A 24341-nucleotide genomic window follows, 5' to 3' on the forward strand; every position below is an offset into this window, starting at 1 on the left:
AGCGTAGCCAACAAATCGTGTCGACACGAGAATAGTTACAAATGGCTTCAAACTGTTGGAACCTAGATTTAAGTCCACTTTGGGCTCCAGAGCCTTTAAATATGCGGCCCCGAGACTATATAGTAAGCTCCCACGAATGATTGAAGACATTAAGGCTTTCAAGAGGAAACTGAAGACTTTCTTATTTCATGAGTCTTTTGACAGTGGCGATTTAACAGTAAATGAACAATATGTGACTTGAAAAGTTAAATACTGTGAACGAACAAGGTAAAACGACAGTGGAGGTCCTGTAGAGAGTGGGTTTCCCTGTTGTATGAGACCGGAAAAGCAGCCATCAAAGTAAGTCAAAGTAAAGTAACATTTTCTCGTGGATCGCTAGCATAGCTTATTTGTTGTCTCTGCATTTTACTCATATTCATTTTCAATCCTACATTTCTACTTTCGCTATTCAAATCTTATATCATCTTTTGTAATTCCTCCCATGATTCCCTAAACAGAACTGTCATATGTGAATCTTAAGGGGAGCGGCTTGCTCGGTTGCGGGGTTTTGGGGGTAAAAACATGGATATTCTGTTTTATTAATTTTCGGTAAATTTCATTTATATTGGTGCCAGACGTACTGTAAAGTATTAAAGCTGTATCTAAGCTACATAAAAATATCTAAAAATCACTATTTTATACAAGTATTCATTATACCAAATAATCATGAAATCATAAGATCCTTTTTTTTGTGTTTCCTTTTCTTGAATTTTACATAATAATCAACAGTTTTATACAATATGTTTTTCTTCCATTGTCAAATGGCAGCAAGTGATAGGAAGACAGACAAAGAGAAACCTTGAGACGTATTTCATTTACCCTAAACTTTAACGGGCTTTTATTTCACAATTATTGTCCTTGAAAACCCCCAAATAGTGCCTACGGTTTTATTCTGTTTAGGTTTTTTTTAGGCTTTTCACATATGATGCATAGGAAAAAATAGTCTGAATGTGGACAGAAAAGCCGTTCAAGGATAACAGCAAGAAAGACAGAAAATAAAGAGAATACAAAGAAAAAAGTTCAGAAATTAAGAAAAAGAAGTAGTTGGTGATCCTAACTCAACTTAGGAGCCCCAACCATCAACATCAACCAATGTTTTTACTGAAAATAGACTTGTTGATTGTAGTGACATTCAGTTTAAACTCTGCCTGTGGGCTGATAACAATGAAAAAAATGGAAGAGTAGAGATATGAAGAGAGCAACCTGGTTGAGGACATAATGAGATCACCAGTAGGAATAACAATAATTTGGAAGAAAATCAAAAGGCTATGAAGTAGTTCCAGAGCCCACTTCATAAGGAATCAGGCTATAATGCTGATAGCCTCTGAATTTCCTGGCAACAATGAGGCCCTCCCCCCCCCCCAGGGGACAGTATTACTTTGAAAGTGAGGGGACCAGGTACCATAAAAACATGCTAATAGTAAACAAAAATTAAGCTTTCGAGAGTAATTATAGACCTTTAGCCTACATCTGTTGACACTTGAAATTTTGTTGTGTAAACTTTAATGTGCAATATCTCAAAATTAGGTTTTCCTCTATATGAGTGACTAAAACACAATGGCTATTATATTTGTTGTTCAGTTTTCTTCATTTAAAACCCTTTGGAATCCTTGATAAATTCTGCATCAGAAACCATGGACACATTTTCATATTCACATTTTGATTTTTTTTTAATTTTAGAATTTAATAAGTAGAATAGAAATAAAATTGAATTTATGAATATAATTCTTTTAAATGAAAATTCTGTTCACGATTTCTGGTTGACCTACATTCTGTGAGTAAATATTGGTTTAGTTTTCAAAATTTAGTTTAAAGTTAAGTTTATAAGCAATATATCTAAAATCACAAAGTTTAGTTTATCAAAAATTTATGAAACATTCTGTAGCAACTTCCTATGAGGTTTATAATAAAAGGGTATCAGAACTAAATTGAGGTATATAAGCAATCTTTCAATACTCCCACCCATAAGCGAGTCGATCCTTGTAAGTTGTTATGGTATTTCCCATCAATGTTAATTCCTGCATTTTCCTAGGCTAGATTTTTAAAAAACTTCTTTTAGGTATGCTTTGAATAATTTAGTAGGGTCTGCGTAATTCCTTTCTCAATGGGAATTTTTTCACTAGCTTTATGTAGTTTTAGGATCGTTGTACTTCCTGTATAGATATATTCAGGTGTTTTAACATAAGATTCATCTGTTCCTTGTCTTTGAAGAGTTTGCATTACTGCTGAAGTTTTGGCAGTAGCAAAAGCTTTCTCATAATCTATAAGTGACATATGTAGTGGTTTGTCATACTCTTGATTTTTCAATTGGCTGGTTAATTACATGGATATGGTTAGCCTGCCTTCTTTCTTGGTATTTAAGTCTAGCAGTCTTTCTATTTGGCCTAATATGATCTTTGTAAATATTTTATATATTACTGAGAGTAAACATAGATTATGTAAAATGTACTTCACTGTTTTATTCCCTTATAATCAATTCAGCATAGAAAATAGCAAAACAGTAACAGCTAAGGTAAATAATAGCCTGAAAACATAACAATAACTTTAGTTAAGAATTATTATAATATTTACAATGATTTACAAGATTCATAAAATACTCTCAGTTCTCCTATTAATAATTCACACCAAATTATTGAAATAATAGTGGCCTGAGATTTTAAGTCTATATTTTGAGACTCGGATGACGATCAGATTTCGATCAGTAACAAATTGCCACAACGAAGTTCAAAATAATATGAGAGATGTTAACCGGAACATAGCTTCTTATGATATTCTATCTTCCCAGGTTTCCTTACTTCTAAAATCAGCAGCGTTGTAAATAAAGTATAAATGCAAGCGTCACAGCAGGTGTGACAGATTAATGTCTCCATAAATGCACCCAGTAATTAAAGAAACAAGTCTTTGTGTAAATCGATTGGCCGTACTCTTTATGTATCGAGACCCATTTCCTATAAGACTCCAGAAAGTTCAGGACGAACTATATCGTGCAATAATTACAGTGTTTTTATCTTAAGATTAACCTTTCATATTTTAAAATAAACCTTTCATGAGGTCTTACAACATGGTACAGTTTATAAAAATTTGATCTACCCATAACAATATTCAAACCAAGGCAAGGCAGTGGAACTAAATAACTGGTAGAACATAAGTGTGTTTACTTCCTATAACACATGAAGCTACATGGTGCACAACCCATACTCGGTATCAATCTTAATACAGTGTCAAACAATATAGAATAAAACAATAAAAGAACATTATATTACTTACTATGGTAGTGGATAAATGAACACTGGCATATAACAATTTTTTCTTGCTTGCTAGATTGCCCAGCCCTTAATGCTGGACACAGGCTCTTGCGTTGGCAGCCCGTCAACATATAACAATGTCGAACATTACAACTAATAATCACCCTAAAAACCATATCATAATAATTAGTGGCAGTGGTGGCATTAAAGACAACCCGTATTATGACTAGGGATTATTTCTGGCTTCATTGCTCAAAAGAAGCAAGTAAATTTGTTCAAGAATGTAATATCTGTAATCAGCATAAAAGTAATGTAAATCTTAAGACTCAACGAGGAACTGGATCCATTCAAAGTAGTGGCAGTGGTTCATATGGGACCCTTTCCTAAAAGAAATGAGGAATAATGAATATATTCTTGTTTTTATAAAGCATTTAACCAGTTATGCATAAATTGTTGGAGTTTTAAGAAATAAAACTACCGTTTCCATTACAGAAGCATTGAAGTCTGAGATTATTACTTGGTACTCTTGTCCAGAGGTACTCCTCACAGGCAATGCACCCAAGTTCATTAGTTAAAAACTTAGACAAATATAGAGAGATTCTTTAAAATAAAAAAAAAGTGAGATTACGACATATAATCGAAGTTTAAATGAAATGGTAGATAGGTCGAATAGGAAAATTAAGGATGTCTTTAAATATTGTGACTTCACAAATAGTAAACTGGGGTTAAAGAGTAAAAGATATACTATTTACGATAAATTACAGTTAACAGCACAATAAGTGAAACACCACACTTCTGTTTTATGGACATGAAAAACCAAATGCCAAATACTGTCCACTTTTGAATGATGTCAAACCATCCATACACATTTATAATTATGAAGATTACAGTATATTGCATGGAAGTTTGTAAAAACTTATGAAATAATCTAACAGACATGACAGACTCTAAAGAAAGGACAGGTAACGAATAAGCACTATATGATTGAAAACTGTTGCAACATCTTGAAGTTGGTCCATAAGTGTATGTACAGATCCATGTAAAGGAAGGACGTAATGAAAGGGCCTCATAAATTTGAAGGTCTATATAGAGCACTGAAGATAGAAAAATGTAATGAATATTATATCGCAAATTAGAATAATAGGGATATAAAATTTGTGCACTAGGATCACCTAAAAGTTATTAAAACTGACCCTTGGTCTTCTAAAAAATTACAGGGTATGTGTAATGTGATTCTTAATACTCCTATTGCTACTTGTAGGTATAATTTACGAGATAGAAATTGAGCGTGGATCCATTCGAGAAAATTATGGTAGTGTTCAAATCTTAACAGATTTTGCCATAGTAAAACTCAACATTGATTCGGTGTTATGAAAGGAAGGAAAGTTGGGTTACTTTGAATTGTCAAACTAACGTTACAAATCTCCTAAATAGGTTGTTAGATAATATAAGTTATTATTACGGCCAATGGATACTTTCTTGATGCAAGTTTTGCCTTAAGAAATGAAGGTTTAGAAAAATTTGTTTTAATCTATGAAAGATGATATTTCTGTAACTTTGTATTACTAGAACAACCCATAAGTAATTACAAGTGTTAACAATGATTAACGTTTAGGTTAACCAAACTTAAAACTTTGTAAATTTGATTTGTATTTAAAACCCATTAAGGTTATGTGTATTGCAAATGAAGTTAGGTATACCTATGAATCCATAAATTTTAAAGTTGAGTGTGATGCCACTGCAAGGGTACATAAATTAGAAAATGTTAAAGCCTTAAAAAGTCTTTGTAAAATTGTCATTCCAGGAAATTTATATTGTTTTCCTAGTATTTCCATTCATTACAACTTGAATGATAGAAGTGTGGTCATGAAATTTTCAAACCAAGTAAGGCATTTCAAACTAGAAAATTTAGATATCATTTGCCATCAAAGGATTCAGACTGTTGCAAATTTCAGTGTAGCTTAAAAAGGGGAGGAGTTGGGAATGGTGGAATCTGTGTGAGCGGGTGTACATATCTATCTAAATATTTAGCCGTCAATTTTTTATGGGTCGCATACACTAGTATATATATGTGTGTGTGTTTGTGTGCATACACATACAGTGGTTCTTTGGTTTTTGAGTTTTAATTTGTTTTGAGAGTGAGATCACAAACTAAAATCTAAAATGTTAGTGTCCTAAAATATTTTCTAATAAGAAATAAAGGAATTCCAGTCAATTTATTCCATATATCCACAAAATAGTCATATATACTCACTGCCTTTTATAGATTTGTAATTGTAATTACTGAACTATGTTATAGATATTATAGTATTGTGGAATAGCCACTGTTAATACTATCATACAGCAATCCCAATTTGCAAACTATATTTGACTTAGACTCCTTGGGTACTTTGGACCCCAGACAGTTTTTCATCACAAGGTCAGTTATCAAGTTTGGCTTGGTGTATATTCTTAGCATATTTTTCTAACAGATCCTTTGGTTTTACTCGACAACTGATGATTCTTTTAAGGATATCTTTTTCTTTTTTATAGGTCGTTCCATAGTCCAATTTGTGATAGACAGCTATATCTTTGTTGTCATTGTTTGAGTTCTGTACCTGTGTGCAGAATTCATCCATTTTCTACCTTATCACTTCCTTTGTGATGTTGCTGGAACATCCATTGTTTATCAATATCTATCACAATTGTTCAAATTCTTTATGGACAGGTTTCCAAGTACTGCAGTGACAGAAGGCTCTCCTGATATAAGCTCCAATGATGGATCTCTTGTATGAGTTTGGACACACTTCCAATGCTTTGGGGCACTGACCATCATTCGTAGATTTATTACATACTGATGTGACATACTGGGCTTGTTGTTTCTTAAGAAAATCAAGGAAAGGAAGAGCATTTTCCTTGATAGCTTCATTTGTGAATTTTTGGATTGAATTAGCTTTTAAGGATCATCAGGTCTCCTAATTGTGATAAAGATGTCATCCACATATCAGGCAGAGTTTAAGCTTCTTGGGATTCCTGAAAGTTCTATCTTCCAAAAGAGCTATACACACGTTGGCAAAGAGAACTCCAAGAGGGGATCCCATTGCTACTTCATCTACCTGGCAAAAGAGTTCTACTCTGTGCGAGAGAAAAGGGGGATCCATTGTACAGGATTCTAGCGTGTCTTTCAACAAACATATTTATGTATTATATATATATGATACAATTATTGTATATATACAGTATTATATATATGTAATATATAGATATATAAATATATATATATATATATATATATATATGTAATATATATATATATATGTAATATATATATATATATATATATATATATATATATATATATATATATATGTGGGAGGTTGGGCTGTGGCACCCTAGCAGTACCAGCTGAACTCGGCTGAGTCCCTGGTTAGGCTGGAGGAACGTAGAGAGTAGAGGTCCCCTTTTTGTTTTGTTTCTTGTTGTTGTCGGCTACCCCCCAAAATTGGGGGAAGTGCCTTTGGTATATGTATGTATGTATATATCTATGTATATATATATGTATATATATGTGTGTGTTTATATATATATATATATATATATATATATATTTATATATGAATATATATAGCCTATATATATATATATATATATATATATATATATATATATATATATATATTAAATTTGAAAGCTCTTAATTGGCATTATTTCTCCCTTTACCATTAAAGAGAATCATGACTGGTGTGAGGCTGAAGTGAAGAGAAGGATAGGGCTACTGCTTGGAGGGAGAAAACTGTTTTGGGAGTTTTTTCGCTTGGACAGTGTTCACTATAACTTGCTAAATCACTTAATTTAAACTTTCTGGACACTTGGTTGATTCTTTTTACACTCTTCACTCACTTTTGATAAGGAACCTATCTGGAGGAAGTGAGTTTTTCCTCTTTAGTAAATGTCGTGAAAATATAACATTGCATTGTCGGTTAATAGATTCACTGTTTTGCCTGCATCTGAGTGGTATGTTTCTACAATATTTTGCAGGGTTTGCCACATTCTTAACATATCCCAAATATCCCTTGAAGTGAGAGGTATGTCACTCTCTCTCTCTCCTCCTCAGTTGAAATATCCCCCCTGTATACTCTTTATGCTGCACCTTATGTAGCTCCAATGCCCTAGGTTTTTCACAAATAATTATTTTGATAAGTGTATCACCTGCTAACTGCTTCTCATCAATGCAGTTAAGCAGGAACGTTTCAATGTTAACAACATGTTATTGTTGATTTGTCAATGTCACCATCTGTTTTACAATATCAAATGAATTTATATTTTTTTCAGAACTGTAACTGTACCAATTGTGGTTGTTATTTTACGATTGTACAGTTTTGGCACGTTGGCTGCACTTATACATGGTTTAAGCTTTGTGATAAATTATTTTTCATTTATACGGAAACAGTAATCATCATCTTACCATCTTTTTTAATCATCTTGGTGGTCATTGTCACAATACTGTTAACTTTATAATGCAGCACAAAATATTTTTATGATGAATGATAGCGATCAAAGCTCGACAAAGATCACACCATAACTGTACAAAAAAAGTTCAAAGACACTCCCGAGATGATGCTTCTACTAGTGCTGCTCTGTGAATAGAAAAGTTAGGCTCCAGGGAAGAAGACAGGTGATAGTGCGAGCTAATGTGAAATAAAATATGGGTGAAAAGCATGTTGGATTTTTTTTTTTTTTTGCTCGCAGACCAATGCAATACCCGTTATTATTCCAATTTACTTGAATTCAAAGTTACTCATAACCCAAGGTACTACTGTATAAATAAGCATGATGGGAATACCTTCTTCCCTCTGCATGTTGACATATCAGTTGCACATCTGGGCAGATCATCAAGCTATGTATTGGTCAGCACATTGGCAGACTTCCTTAGCTGCCATGGGCAGGTTGTCGGGAAGGAGCAGCCCCTTCATCTTTGTATAGCAAAAGGATTTTCAAGGTTCTGGCTCAATGTCAATCACAATGTTCTCCACATATCGGAATTTGAAGCTCCTCCCTCCAGACCCGTAGGCTGTGTCTGAGGACGCCTCTCGACAAATTACAATCTAACCCTTTATAAGGAGCACAAATCAAATGTCAATCAGTATACTATAACTTATTCTTATTGCAACTTAACCAATATCTAGGAATTTTAACCGAAGATATTCCTTATATCATGGCTATCACTGAAATAGAGAATAAGATAACCAAGTGTAATCACTGACATGTATGGTAATCATAGATTTTTTTACAATTTATTTTAACAAGTTGGTAGCATCAGTTGGTCCTTATCCTTCTTATTTGTTAGTAGTATTTTACTCCATATACAATGTAATAACAGTTGTAACTTCATGGTTGTTGAAGTATCCTGTGTTTTTTAATATACTATAAAATACTGTATGGTATTTGTAGTTTGTTTAGCATACTGAGATAATGGAACCCAGTAGTTCAAATATCAAGACAATCTGTGCTTTTAGAATTTCCATTTCTTTTGCAGGATGCTGTGCCTGTCCTTCTCGGCAGTTCATATAAAAACATGGGAGTGCAGCCACTGCTAGATGCAGTGGTTGATTATTTGCCATCACCAGTGGACATCATACATGAAACAGTAAAGCTCTATTCGCCATCATTATGTGCTATGGCATTTAAAATAATTCACGATAAGCAACGAGGTGGAATGCTTACATTTTTGCGAATCTACTCTGGACATTTGGAACAAGTACAGTGCTTCTTTTGTTTGCATGAGTTATTGTTACCATTATTAAGACTATTAATGTAACTCCAGTATTAGTATAATTATGATTATTAATATTTTTATTTCTATTGTTAATATTAGTATCATCATTATCATCATTGAGTAATTTGACAGCTGCATCTGCACAATCAATTATTTGGATGATCAAGCCAGACAATTCATAGCATTTGAACTTTCAAAAATCAGAAGCTTTCTAACCTAAAAAGAAAACTCCATCGAAATTTGACATCAGAAAGACAATTTCACAATGTTTTGTGATTCAAGAAGAGTTTTACAACCAACAGAATTTTGGAACTCTACTAATCCTTTGGTTTTACGGATTGTAGAGTTGGTCTGTATAGCAATAAGTAGAGGAATCCAAATATGTTTGTTGGATACCAGCACATGCTTCTGTGCTTGGAAATAAGGAAGCAGACAAGTTGGCAAAGCAAGTAATAGCTTAATCACTCCCAAGCAGATATCCTTTGACATGGAAGGGTTTTCACCCTGATACCAGGAGGTCAGTTATGAGTGAATATCAGATATATCTTTGGGGGTATGACAATATGCCCAGAAAATGGGAAACAGAACTTAGCAGATTGTGTCTAGGACTTGCTCATTTAACATATAAGTTCTTGTTGGCTAATAGCTACCAGCCATTTTGTGATGATTGTTTGACCCCTTGATTATGACACAAATATTTCCTCATTGAGTGTGCCAGCTTTGGGGATTTTAGAAGTCAGCATCTCTCTGAGGCTCACGGCAAGTATAGTAGGTAATAAATCCTTGCTAGGATTCTTAGAGAGGTTATTTGTAATTATTCAAGTAGTAAGTTTAGATTTATTTCAGAAGCTGGTCATGTTGAGTTTTTTACATTTTTATTTTATTTATATATAAATAGGTATAAGCATATAGCCATAATTATTAACTCTATTTCTTTTTAGCAAATGATACTGTGGTCAATGACCTATAATGTCACAATGCCAGAAAACTTCATGTCAGTCAATCAGTTATTGTTCAATCAGTTATTGTTGAACAATAATAAGTCCCTGAATTCAGGTCTTTTCTTCATTTTGTGGCTTAATTAACGAATATATTGCATGCCTTAGCTAAGTGCTAGCATTCAGTAATTGGTGATGGTTTACCTTTGTTTAGTAGGTCACCTGCTTAGTTAGTTTTGTCAATGCTCATACATGTCTTTTCCTTTATGGTAGGGTCTTGGTTCATGTCCTCCATATATTATTTACTATCTTTCCTTTAATTCATAGCATAGTGTGGTATATACTAACAGACCCTGCATATTGTCTCAGTTAATAATTGTAATAACTATACATGAGGGTTGTTGCTTTATGGCACCAATTTGTAATAAGTTTTTTTTTCACGAATCAACAAGTTCCAATTATTACATTCAGTCATGGATTACACTGGCCTATATCTACATATAGGCTAGAAAACCTTATTGAAAGTTGTCTAGCTGGCTTAATGGTGAATATTACATTTAATTATAACTGCATTTATATATCTTCCTTAAAATTACTAATCAATTATAACCTTGGTAAGGTTATTTAGTGGTGGGATTAGCTTATTGATTCAGCTGTATCACAGCAGTTCCTGAATCCTATATTTTAGATAATATTTTCACGTACTGATTGTTTTGGAATACTTAATATTTGTTGGCGGGGGAGTTGTTCACATCTTTCTACAATTGGGGATATGACCATGAGATGAGGGGCCTGACCGGTCAGTCAGCTGATTATCTTTCCATATTCATCTGATATGAGTATTGGAGGGAGAGTAGAGAAATAGATAGAATCCCATGTTATGTAATGTCTTCCTATTTTATGACTGGAAGGGCATAGTAGAAGGTCCCTCCAAATTTCACTCCGCTGATCGGAGAGAAGGGGGAGAATCTTATCCCGACTCCGACCCCCCTCAACACTGACGGGAATAGTGTCAGAGAGGGAATACTTAAGCAAATTAGACTACAACTCCAATGCCTCTAGTGGTGCTGTCCCTCAGCAAACCTGTCTAAAGACCTCTGATACGAAGGAGTGTGAATCGAAGTCCACTTTTCTGCAGGTACTCGCCTATATTAGAAAGGTGAACAATCTAGGTGAGGTTCCTTACTCCGCCCCCCAGGGGGGAAATCTGTCATTTTTGTGCTTTGTTGGGCCCCTGGCCCAACAGACTTCATTTGGAGCTTCCTTGGCCAATCTTGTCCTCGGAATCTCTAGATAAAGTCGATGCCCATGTGTTAGCGAGAACAGACTCACTGAGAATGGGGAGATCTGCCAAGATCATTTCTCCGGCTTTGCTGCCATAGAAAGTACTACAAGATCCAAGGGGCCTTCCCCTCTCCCTTGCCACTGGACCCTGTGGTGTCTGCTGTGACACATGGTATTCCAGTGGATTGTTTAGCATCTCAACCTGTCATCTTTGCAACTTTCGATGCTCTGAATATGAAAAACATAGCTATGGCGACCCTCCAGAGCAGCTTCTTAGGTGGACTACTGGTTGGGCGCTGTCGGTTTCCTTGCTGACACAGATGATCTCATCAACCCTAGTATGCATAAGGCTTTTAAAAACGATGTTCTTAATGGGCCTAAGGCTGTAGAGTAAGTTGTCAACCAATGGGCTAAGTGGGTCTTAAAGAGGCTCAATGTTGTGGCCTCCAAATTCCAGAGGCAAATTGCTTGCAGGGAAGTATTGCAGCTAAGGAACACTTCCGTCAAAGTCCCCACCTTCTTCCCAACTGAAGATGTGAATGCAGTAGCTGAAAAGTGGAGGAAGGTGAGCCAAGACTCCCTCCTACACTGTCTCATATCTTTTAGACACCCACAGGTCTCATCCACCTCTGGCCAACAAAAACCGTTGCCTATAGTAAGACAGGCACAGACGGCAACGTTAAAAGACGCCTCCCAGCCTGTACAATGCAAGGAACCATATTAGCCAGCACCTTTTTATTTAACAGACAGGACCCAGGGCCCAGGAGACAAGGCGTAAAGAAGCGAGGACAATGTCCCTGCTAGTGGGTGCAATCTTCTTAGTACCTCCAGTGAGGGATGCTTGCAGTCCAGATGGACAAGTTGGATAGATTACGGAGCGGAACAGTGGGTGGTGGACGTATTACGGGTATCATGTCCCATCATTAGTATTCCCCCTCCTCAGATTCTGCAACTGGCAAAGTTATTGCCCTTTTGACAGGGGTCGATAAAGGACCTCGCCCATCATGCAGTAGTCTAGACCATTATAGAGAAGGGCACTCTCTAGTAGGTCATCAACGGGTATCCAAGCTTCTTCAGTTGACTCTTTCATGTCAAGAAGGTGTCTGGAGGCTGGAGACTGGTGATAGACCTCTCAGCGATGAACAAGTTTGTTCAATAAACTCTGTTTTAAGATGAAGACTGCTGCCATGGTCAGACAGGTGATCATGCCATTGAACTTTATGATGACAGTAGATCTGAAGGATGCATAATTCCAGATCCCAGTACATTCTTCCTATAGGAAGTACCTTCAGTTCATCATCGAACAAAGTCTATCAGTTCAAGGTGCTGTTTCCGTGTATCGAGAACACGGGAATTGTTCACCAGAGTGTTCACTCTGATATCAGTCTGGATTCACACCAACTGAATATGTATTTTATTATGCCTAGATGATTGGCTGATATTGCTGGACTCAGTGGAGACCCTTCTCCTTCACTGAGACAGGTTTCTCTTGTTTTGCGATGATCTTGGGATTGTGCTAAATGAAGAGAATTTAGTTCTCTTGCCCAAACAGAGACTGATTTATCTCAGAATGGAAATAGACATGATCCTTGAGAGAGTTTTCCCATCATAAGATTGTCTTGAATGCCTACGAGAGGGGGCACTTCCTTTGCTTCAGTACCCTCAGCTACAGGCACATCAGTGGAAGAGGTTGTTAGGTCACCTCTTGTCCCTGGAACTCCTTGTTCCGAACAGACTTCTTCGGATGAGTTCCATTCAGTGGCAACTGAAGGAACTGGTTTCAAGGCTGCGACCCCCGAGAAACATGTTCTAATAGGCGAAGAGCTGAGAGAAACATAGAATGGTGACTAGACAGATCTAATCTCCTCAAGGGTTCACCCCCCTCTCACTTCCTCCGGAACTAAGACTATTCATGAATGCATCAAAGGAAGGGGGGGGGGGGGGGGGGGGTTGGCGTACCTCCTGCAGCATCTGACGTCAAGACAGTGGTCAAACAAAGATCGTCCTTACCACATCGTGTTGGAGCTCAAGGCAGTACATATAGCCTTGAAACACCTTTTTCCTTTCATGATAGCCCACTCATTGGTGTAAATGAGACATAACAGCACCGTGGTGGCTTACATAAATAAAGACTTACTATTTCATGGCAGTTATGCCAGCTGGCAGTGGAAACTTTGGAATGGAAGGAGACCAAAGCAATAACTTTGCCAGCCCACTCCATTCCAGGCAAAGGGAACATTTTTGCAGATAAGTTTACTAGGAGGATGCAAATAGTTGGATCCGAGTGGTCTTTGCATCCTCAGATAGCGAACAAGATCATGACTGTATAGAGTTCGCTGATGCTAGAGGTGTTTGCAACCTCGCATAACTGGAAACTTCTGGTATATTGCTCACTGGTTCCAGATCCAGAAGTAGAGTTTTAGGATGCCTCTCATGCTCGAGAATGCCTTAAAGCATATGCTTTTCAGCCATTTTGCCTAATAAGGAGTATACTCAACAGGATACTAGTAACTTCCAACCTCAACATGATGCTCCTTGCTCCAAGGTGGCCACAGGTAGAATGGTACCTCTGACCTTCTACTGCTGCTGACAGACTCGAAAGAGAACTGCTTCCCTTTCCTAACCTTCTATGCCACACACCCAGATATTTCACAACTCATTGGAATCTCTACGGCTTCACGCTTAGAGGTTACCCAGCCTCTCCTCTTAGAGAGAGAATTTTCAAAGAAGGTTGGGAAGCAGATGTCCTGGATACCTCAGGAAGTCATCTACTTTAGTATACCAAACTAAGTGGGCCACCTTCTGTGGTTGGTGTCATACAAGGGGTGTCTCTCCTCTCGGAGCCTTTATACCATTGATAGCAGCATTTTTTCTTTACCTCTGGGAGGAAAACTATGCTCAGTATCAGCTGTGAAAGGCTATTGCTCAGCCTTGAGCCAGGTCTTAGGCTGAAAGTAGTTGATATTTCCTCCTCAGTGGAATTGTCCATGCTTATACAAAGCCTTGAACAGTTCAGCCCTCCAACGGAACTGAGACCGCCACCCTGGGACGTGACTAAAGGTTCTATGTTCCTTGAAAGGGGCCTCTTACAAACTGTTGAAGTTAGCAACAGATAGAAAACTCACACTCAAAACGGTTTTCTGATGGCTCTCGCCTCAGCCAAGAGGGTTGGCAAGTTGCATGATTTCTCCTGGGACATCGCCCTTGGACATTGCTAAGACCCAGAACCCGTTGGTACCTAATCTCAGGTTCTCTTCTTTTCAGAACTCTAGCTTTAAGGAAGTGTAATTGATGATCCTGATCAGCTTTTGTGTCATGTGAGAGCGCTAAGGTGCTATCTCAAGTGAACACACACAGCTTGTCCCCATATACATTATCTCTTCATAAGAATTGGAATAGTGAAGAAGGTGACCAAGAATATGATTTACGCTTGGATAGAGGTCATGAACAACACAGTTAGACCCTCGTCACCTTCTTCTTTAAGTGAGTCATAAGTTAAAGTGCAAGACATTAGGGGTATCAGTATGACCCTAGTGCTCAGAAATAAATTCTCTGTGGTGCAGGCCCTTCAAGCGGATGCTGTTGGCAAATATACAAAAATAAAGTGTAATAACACAAACTTAGCATCCCGCCAGAACTAGGATGGTATGCAAAATACTGAAGTGTTTCATAATTTTTGCCTCTTCCACTAAGGCAGCATTCCTCCTACAATGCAGTCTGTGGGAGGATGCCTGCAACTCAGATAGAGTAGGAGATGGTGTCATGTGTTGTAATTTGGGACTAGGGACATGCTCCAGTCTTGATTCCTCCTCCTATTCACCAACTCTACTTCTCTAATTTACCACTACTGGCAGGAATTGTTGAAGAACTTAGCCTCCAGGCAGAGGTTCAGGTCATGCAGCAGAAGGGCGCTCTCCGGAGCTCACTAATACACCTCAGCGTGTGCACAAGCATGGTCACCTGATTTCACTAGCATGTCTGCTTGACTGCATTTTGATAAGGTACATCATAGAGCAATATTAGCCAATAATGTTTACCTTTCCTCCAGGAGGTTAACGATGGCCCCCTAAGCTAAGAAATGGGAGGCCAATCGTAGACCTTCTAAACTTGAATGTGTTTCGACAAACCTCATTTAAGAGGGAAGTCTCAAACAGTCAGGAGGTGAGAGGCCATTTGGACATCATGATGACAATCGATCTGAAGGAGGTATATTGCCAGATCCCAATCTATCCCCGCTCAAGAGTAGGGACACACGCCAATGGTATTCATTTTCTAATCTACCTGATGACTTTTATCAGGACAAACTCCTCTCGTTCAATCATGATATGGGATTGTGATGAAGCAGAAAGTAAGCCTGGTGCCAAAACAAAGACCGATTTTTTTTTTGAAAGACATCGATACATTTGGGTGAGGAATCTTCCATCCTTGGGACAAACCATTGTCTTCGGGAGCTAGTTTTCTCTCTCTTTTTAGCCACCCCATCTGTAACACAACTTTAGCAGAAGAGGGCTGGAAAACTTATTCTCCCTGGAATGTCTCGTTCTGAATGACTGTCTCTATTTCAGTCCTTCCAAGGTATCTGAAGAGGCACTTTTCACAAAACACAAAACAGCAAGCCTTCTCAGGCTGTAATCCAATAGGACAGCCCAGTCTTGATCGGCAATGATGCTGTTCAGGATGAACCCACTGAAGGGCTCTTCCTCCTGCTAAAGCGTGCACCGGATCTTTGGTAATTGATGGGCATGTCGAAAGAGATGGGGAGCGGGGGGACACGCCTCCTGCAACATCTAGTGTTGGTACAAAGATCGAAAAGACTGCCGATCCATTCTCAAAGTGTGGAAACATTAAGTAGCTTTTAAGCACTGTTGCCATCTTCTGACTGGTTACTCGGTGGTGTGAATAAGTATCAGCTCCACCATAGAGACAAAAATAACAACGAAGGCAGTACTGTTTTCATTGCAGTCTACCAACTAATGGTAAAGGACCACAAGTGTCCAGTGCTCGACTCGGTCATTCTTAACAGCCACAGTAATCCAGATAAAAGAATTTTGGAGAAGGAACTAGGCAGAAGAATGCAGAACATGAGTCTAGAATGGTCTTTGAATTATCAGATAGTAAACAAAACCATAACTTTGATTGGTTCTCCTAGAATTAATTGGTTTGCAATCTCACTATTCAGAAACTAACGATGTTCTGGTCAATTATGTCAGAATCAAACCCAGAAGCAGCATTTAGGAGGCTTTCCAGCATCCTTGAGATGGCTTCGACATCTAAGCTTTCAGCTCTTCTGCCGGAGGAGTTTCTTGAAATGGGTCTGAGCCACTCCCAACTCAGTTTGACTTTAATAGTGTTGAGAAAACCTCAGGTGAATTGGTACTTGTACCTTTTAGCCCTCCAAAAAATGGCTCTATGAGTTTTACCTCCTTAGTCCGATATATTCCATTAAACCCACTCCTAGAAACTCCACAACTCATTGCAATTACTTTGGGAGTCATGACTGGAAGTTACCTCACAGAGGACAGTGTTTTTGCTCAAAGACACATAAAAGACTGGATACTTCCCATAATCGTTATCTTCAGGGTGTCAAGAAATGAGCCAACTTTTTTGCTGAGAGAGGGGACCTTTCCTCTCAATGCCTTTATGCCAGAGGTTGATTTTACCTTGAAGAGAAAGGGCTTTACTCTGGATCGGCAATGAAAACACATTACTCATCCTTAAAGTTAAGTCTTTATGCTGGAGAGAGTTGATTTTACCACCTTGGCAGAACTCTTCATACTCACACAAGTGGTTGAATGTACTTGTCCTCCGAGGACAGTAACATGCCATCCTCGGACAGTATTAAGTCTGATGGTCGCTGGAAGGGACACTGTTGTATAGTTGGGGCTTACCATATACAGAAAACTTCACTTCATGTCAAATTCTGGGGACAGAGCTGGTCCCCCCTCCCTTTGTTCCTGAGCTTGTAGCTAAAACCTCGATTCCATCTGTTCTCAATGCCAGGGTCCTTTGTCTCAGTTCACGAGCCAAAGAAATGTAACAGACTGATGGGATTAGCTACTTTTGGGGTATTGTTAGGCAGCTTGACCTCACCTCAAGCTCCTCTTCCTAATTACAAGAAGAAGGAAGAAGGTGACACTATATGATCTCTTGGCAGAGGGAAGTTTTTGACTGTACCCATTCGCCCTTCTTACATCCTACTCTGGTAGGTGCTCGGGGTAATCCCAGGAGTCGAGAGGAGTAGCTACAATCCTGTGTTTCTATAAGAATCTCTCTGTGGCGCATGTACTCTGGGCAGATTATGTTTACTGCCCATTACTTGTGGGAATTGATCCGCAGATCCCTAAACACATTGTGTTGAAATCTGTAGTAGCTGCATAGCAGGTGGTATCACTGCCTTGGCTCCTTTGCACAGGCCCTAAGCAGTGCCTTGAGGATGGAGGTTACAGGTTAGTCCTGGATAAAAGTGGGGATTGACTGGCCCTTTCCTTTCATTTTCATCTTCCCCCGTTAATCGGGCACAGCATCAGAAACCCTGTCAGCTTAAATCCTTATTGGTAGCTTTTCTATAATAGTATAAAATTGTTATTCCACGCACTCCCTGCGAGGGGGAACGTGTAGTAACCATGCTAACATGTTTTGATACATATGCCACGTTGTGTAAACCAAGAAAACTCATTGCATATTTTTACTACCTTGCGAGACAAAACCATTAATATTTGTATGCCTCAACGTTATCACTGGTGCACGAGGTGTAAGGAACCTGAACTCTCGTTACCTACATGGTCCAAGTTTAGGAATCCAGGGATTAGTTTCCTAGCTAGTTGGAAAGGGGGCTTCCTCTCACCTAAAGATGAGTCTCCTATTTAAAGGACAAGGATTTGTATATGTACAGGAACAAATAACAAATTTGGAAGTAATTTGTATTTCCCCTAGCTATATAAGCCTGAGTCCTTTTACTCATACAGTACTAGTGTGCCATCACCAACCCCCTAGAAAGTCCTACATACATGCCAGGGCAACTGATACCAGGACAATTTATTCCCAGAAATCTCATATTGTACAACTCATACTTGGAAACTGATATATTAAAGAGCTGACAAGTTGTATAAATATTATCACTTAAAAATAATCCACTTAAAGATGGTTATTGATAAAGTAAATAGGTGATACTTGTTAATAGGGTTAACAGTGACCATTCACCTCAACTACTGAGTAGCATCCTTTAAATTTCATAGTTCATGCTAATTACTGTTCGTCCAGACAACTCACAAACGGTTGTCATAACTTTACAAGGAAATTGTTTTATTTCTCTATTCTGTACTATTGAAGTAAGTTGGATTGTGCTTGTCAACTTTTCAACCACTTGAAGATTTTGTTTAACCATCTCGATGTCATATTATATAAAATCTCACTTAAAAGCTAATAAACTCCTCTAGTGCCTCTTTTGAGTCCTTTATAAGTTACTCCAAAATAAGACAAATTTTATTAGTACAGTAAACTATTGTCTTAAAGCAGTCCTTTGTATGCTACAATAACATTTGTCACTGATAAAAAGAAGCGCTTTAAAGCTCTCTATCTTTGGACAAAATACTTCATCTGTATTATCTTGGACTTGTGACCTAGCTCAACAAATTTTCTTTCAGTAATGGTTTTGAGAAAATTGAATAAACAAAAAGTTATCTTTATGTCAGGAAATCTTCAAATTTGGCTATTCATTGGGTTTTTTTAAAAACCATCTTATACAGTATATCTTTAAGTCTGAATACCAGGATGTAAAGTAACTAGCTGAAAAAACAACCAATCATAAAAGGCTTACCACTTGTTGGTAACAATGTGAAAAAATTAGGTACATTGAAATTATCTATTTTAATGCTTATTGTATATACTGTAGCTGGTAGTATATAGATGAACAAACTTTAAATGTGTCAATGCCAACCCAATTACAAATTTTAACTAGATGATAAGCCAACCCTGTTGATAAGGCAAAAATTAGTATTCTTTCTTTATCACTTACAGGAGTATCATATTGCATAAATTCAAATTTGCAATGCTCTAGTACAGTGGTTCCCAACCTGTGGGTCGCGACCCCAAATGGGGTCGCTACATCAATGCCCTAGGGTCGTCAATTGCTTTTGAGCTGAATGGGAATATTGTATAAAACAAGGTGGAAAAACATGTTAAGACAGATAAATTCTTTACAAGGGGAGTAACACAACAGCAGCAGTTATTGGTATGTTAGACCACTAAAATCTTTTATAGAATATGCTGCATGTTTGCACACTAGGTACCATACCAAAGAATCTATATTTTCTGAATATTGAAACCTTTTGAATTCAATACTTTCTGAACTCAAATCGTTCCTGCAAGAGCATTACATCAATGGTTAAATAACTGAATGGGTTGGCTCACGTGTAGGTTAGACTCCAACAATCTTTCGCTCGCTCAGTTCTTTGACCTTACGGACACCTAAAACTCATTATCTTGGAATACCTAGAGTGGTTCTTAGGATCATACTTTCATGATTCGGGAGAAAACGTTCCCTTTATCAATCCATGTTCGCATCGTACTATGAAACTTAATGTATTAGCTTGATAAAACTACTGATGTGACAAACTTTTCACAACTTCTAGTGTATGTTCGGTACTATAAAAGTGAAAAAAAAAAAAAGATTTCTTGTTTTATAAGTCTCTGCAAAGTTCAACTACTGCTGCTGATATTTTTTATTTAATTGATGATTTCTTCAAAGAACGTTCGATCGAATGGAAGAAATTGTGCGGAGTTTGTATTGACAGGGCACCTACGATGCCCGGCTGTAAGTCTGGCTTCAATCGTAGTTAAAAAAGTGACTCCAGAAGTAATTGGGACTCACTGCATGGTTCATCGACAAGTATTAGCTACCTAGACGTTACCTGAACCATTCAAAGAAGTACTTAACCGAGTAATTAAAGCAGTAAATGTCGTTAAATCAAGGCCACTTGCAACACGGCTCTTAAAAATTTTATGTAGAGATATGAGTTCAATGCATGAAGCACTACTGATTCACACAGAGGTAAGGTGGCTCTCGAAAGGAGAGGCGCTGAAAAGAATTTTTCATTTGAGAAGAGAGCTGCAATTATTTCTCGCTTCTAAAAATGCAAATGAATATGAATCATTGTTTACGGATGAATTTACGTTGTGCAAATTGGCATACCTGGTTGACATTTCTGAGATATTTGATATTATTTATACAGGATTACAAGGTAATGAAAGTACGATTATATCTTTGTCTGAAAAGATATTGTCTTTTAAAATGAAATTGGAACTCTGGATCACCAAAATAAACCAAAAGGAATTACATATGTTCCCAACACTTGCCCAATTAATTGAAAAAGCGGCAAATGAAATCGATGACTTATATGGCTTGATACAAGAGCATTTGGAAAATCTTACTTTTCAAATAAGAAGTTATTTTCATGCTGAATGTTACAAATCTTCTTCACTTACAATCAACCCTTTCAATGCCAGTGTATCTGAGGTCCCTGAACCAGCATAAGAAGACTTCATCGACTTAAAAAAAACTATTTTGAAGCTAAATCCTGGTTTGGTAAACAGCAACTACAAGAATTTTGGGCAAAAATTTTCCAAAAAATCCCAGTACTATCAGAAATCACAATAAGGAATTTATTGCCGTTCCCAACAACTTAGTTTTATGAAGCAGCCTTCTCCTAACTTCTCATCCTTAAAAACAAATGCCAAAATCAATTAAATGTGGAAGATGACAACGGAACCCAGGATAGAATTGCTAGCTAAAAAACTGCAATACCAGCTGTCTCATTAAGGTCAGTTCATAAACACCGTTTTACATAACGTTGGAAATCTGTGTTCTAATAATTTTGAATTGATTTACAATTAATTAATTTTTGTAGCAGCGTGGGAGTTTTTTATGAATAAATTTTAAATTAATCATGAATTTACGGAATATATAGTTACTTCACGAATAGATAATTCAATAATCGCAATATATGGCAGTTTATTGTAAAAAAAAAATAAAAATGAATGTGTATATAAGATATTTTAAGGATTGGGGTCGCTTCCTGATTGCTTATTCTAAAATGGGTCGCCATGTTTAAAAGGTTGGGAACCACTGCTCTAGTAGGATATCAAAGCCCTATCTTTGTAATGGTATAAGAGGAGCACTACTCTTCTGCTGTTGCCACCAGCAAATACTTTGTGATAAACTTGATGTTGATGGCAGTCTAGCAAACACTTCATCCTGTAGAGAACATTCTGTCGCAATCAAAACTCTTTTTGTCACTTGTGATGATAAGGCTTTGGCTTTTATACAACCAAGGACAATTCTTAATTTCCCTATATTCACATCAGAGCTAAACATAAATGCAGAAGATACTATGTTTAATGGTTCCTCCTCAGTCGTTATCAGAATGCACACTGTGCACATCTGTACTTCACATAGTGTTGCTTGTATTGATTTATCTGCAGTCTGTCTCATGAAAGTTATACAGTACAGTGTTACTTTGAGATACGAGTATAAGTCGTTTCTGGACCGAGCTCGTAAGTCAATTTGTTCGTATCTCAATTGAATTTTTCCTGTATAAAATAACTGACAAAAATTTAATCCTTTCTGGGCCTCTAAAAACACCCAAATCAATGATAATAACAATGTGAAAAACACACATTTTTAATTGCTATACTGCATAGAAATGTTGTACATAAACACGCAATGATATAATAAAAGAATGCTGTGATATGAATTAAAATAGGGTGTTATTATGAGCTCTTACCCTTGAGACAGATGATAGTAGCTAACAGCAGTGTGTGTGAAGGAAGAAGGAGGGAGGGAGGAAGGGAAGGGAAGAGAGTTTGCACGGTATCCTGTTAATACTGTTCCTTACACATAGTGTAACACTCAAACTTAGAATTAACGTAAGTGAGCGAAGCTTAATTATTTTTTAACATTTTATTCTTCTCTACTTTTTTTTTTTTTTTTACTTTTTTCGATCGTTGATGCACTCCGCTCATAATGACAGGCCAACTCCCTCACATTGACACCATGCTCATGAACTAAACGAGTGATGCAGGTCGCCCATCTAGTGCTAGTGTCTGTAAGCGTGCCTGTATCTTAATTCTGTACTCATATCTCAATGCAAAATGTTGCTCAGAGGCTGGCTCGTATCTCGGGATGCTCGTATGTTGGAGCGCTCGTACGTCAAGGTATTGTGTACTGTGGATGTAGTTGTTATCATCTAAGAGCATATTTGCTTTTCTCAGAGATTTTATAGTATTATATAAAATCTCAGGTTAAAGAAAATTTTAAAATAATCGGAACGTTGGCAAATACAAATCAGTCGACTTGAAAAGTATGGAATATAAGAAATAAACAATTTTGTTGTAAAGCTATTACAGCCATTTCTGAGTTGATTGCTGGATGAAGAGTAACTAGCATGATTTATGAATTTCAGTTAAACAGCCGCTGTTACACTTATAAACAAATCTTGCCTATTTACTATATCGATATCTATCTTTAATTGGGTAATTTTTTTAAGGGAAAATATTTGTAATCGTTTTGAGTCATCCAACATATCAGTTGTCCTGGATATTAATTGTCCAAGTATCACTTTCTTAGAACCCTTCATTTAAATGGCATTTCCATTGCCTGATTGGAGAACTCAGGAATTTAGAAATGTAGGCTCTTCCCTCTATTTTTTTAAAGCATCTCTCCTTAAAGGAAGTCGTTAGTGCTACTCCACAGAGACGTAAATTTTATTTTTCTATCTTTAGTTTTAATTTTATTTTAATTTTCCTTTATGTGGAATTGTCCTTTTATACAGAATTTATAATCTTACATACTTGTTCTTATAAATCTCTACTACCGTTTTTCTACAATAGGCTAAGGTTAAAGAACTTTGGATTACAGTAGAGGAATTTGCTGGGTTTAATTTTATCTTTCAAGTTCTTAATCACTTTCAGGGGGTGTTTTTTCTTCTTATAGTAGGCTACTGTTCATTACTAGTATTCCTCTGTCCTAAATTTGGGATTCAGGAAATGAATATTGGATAGTAATAATTGAAATAAATATATTTTTATAATTTCTATTTTTTTTCGATGCTTTGCCAATATTTATAGAATTTGCTACCTTCCATCCCGTGGTTAGGGTTCTCAAAAAACTGGTATCTGTGAATAATACAGGAACTAATATTGCTGTCTGGCAGTAGAGATTCCTAATCCCTACTATAGTCAATTTCTTTTAGCGATGCAGATTTGCACTGACTCGCAGCTGTGCCCTTTTAGCTCGGAAAAGTTTCCTGACCGCTGATTGGTTGGGCGAGATAATTCTAACCAATCAGCGATCAGGAAACTTTTCCGAGCTAAAAGGGCACCGCTGTGAGTCGGTGCAAATCTGCCTCGATAAAAGAAATGGACTATAGTGCTAATCATAAATCAGTTCTTGTCAGTGAAGAAATGAATATTGGGTAAGTATTGAAATGATAAATTTTATTACAGAAATTTAGCTTTGCCTTTTAGAAATTTTTGGGGAATGAAAGTGACAGAGAGATAGAAATTGAATGTGTTTGAGATGAAGTGTCTGCGGAGTATGGCTGGTATATCTCGAGTAGATAGGGTTAGGAACGAAGTAGTGAGGGTGAGAATGGGTGTAAGAAATGAGCTAGCAGCTAGAGTGGATATGAATGTGTTGAGGTGGTTTGGTCATGTTGAGGGATTGGAAAATGGCTGTCTGTTAAAGAAGGTGATGAATGCAAGAGTTGATGGGAGAAGTACAAGAGAAAGGCCAAGGTTTGGGTGGATGGATGGAGTGAAGAAAGCTTTGGATGTCAGAGAGGCAAGAGAGCATGCTAGAAATAGGAATGAATGGTGAGCAATTGTGACACAGTTCTGGTAGGCCCTGCTGCTGCTTCCGGTCGCTTTAGATAACTGCGGAGGTAGCAGTAGTAGGGGATTCGACGTTATGAAGCTTCATCTGTGGCGGATAACGAGGGAGAGTGGGCTGTGGCACCCTAGCAGTACCAGCCAAACTCGGTTGAGTCCCTTGTCATGCTGGGAGGAACGTAGAGAGGAAAGGTC

The 24341-nt window shown here is 37.3% G+C and overlaps 1 protein-coding gene across 3 annotated transcripts in view; it reads left to right on the forward strand.

Moving 5' to 3' along the window:
• The window catches only part of mRRF2 (mitochondrial ribosome recycling factor 2), a 464036-nt gene that overhangs the window by 261509 nt on the left and 178186 nt on the right, over positions 1 to 24341 (forward strand). For all 3 annotated transcript variants that reach the window (XM_068384901.1, XM_068384905.1, XM_068384907.1), the window contains exon 8: positions 8800 to 9021. In XM_068384901.1, coding sequence (XP_068241002.1) covers positions 8800 to 9021 — 222 coding nt within the window. The remainder of the gene's footprint in view (positions 1 to 8799; positions 9022 to 24341) is intronic.

Source organism: Palaemon carinicauda, chromosome 1 (genome assembly GCF_036898095.1).
Source record: "Palaemon carinicauda isolate YSFRI2023 chromosome 1, ASM3689809v2, whole genome shotgun sequence".
NCBI lineage: Eukaryota > Metazoa > Arthropoda > Malacostraca > Decapoda > Palaemonidae > Palaemon > Palaemon carinicauda.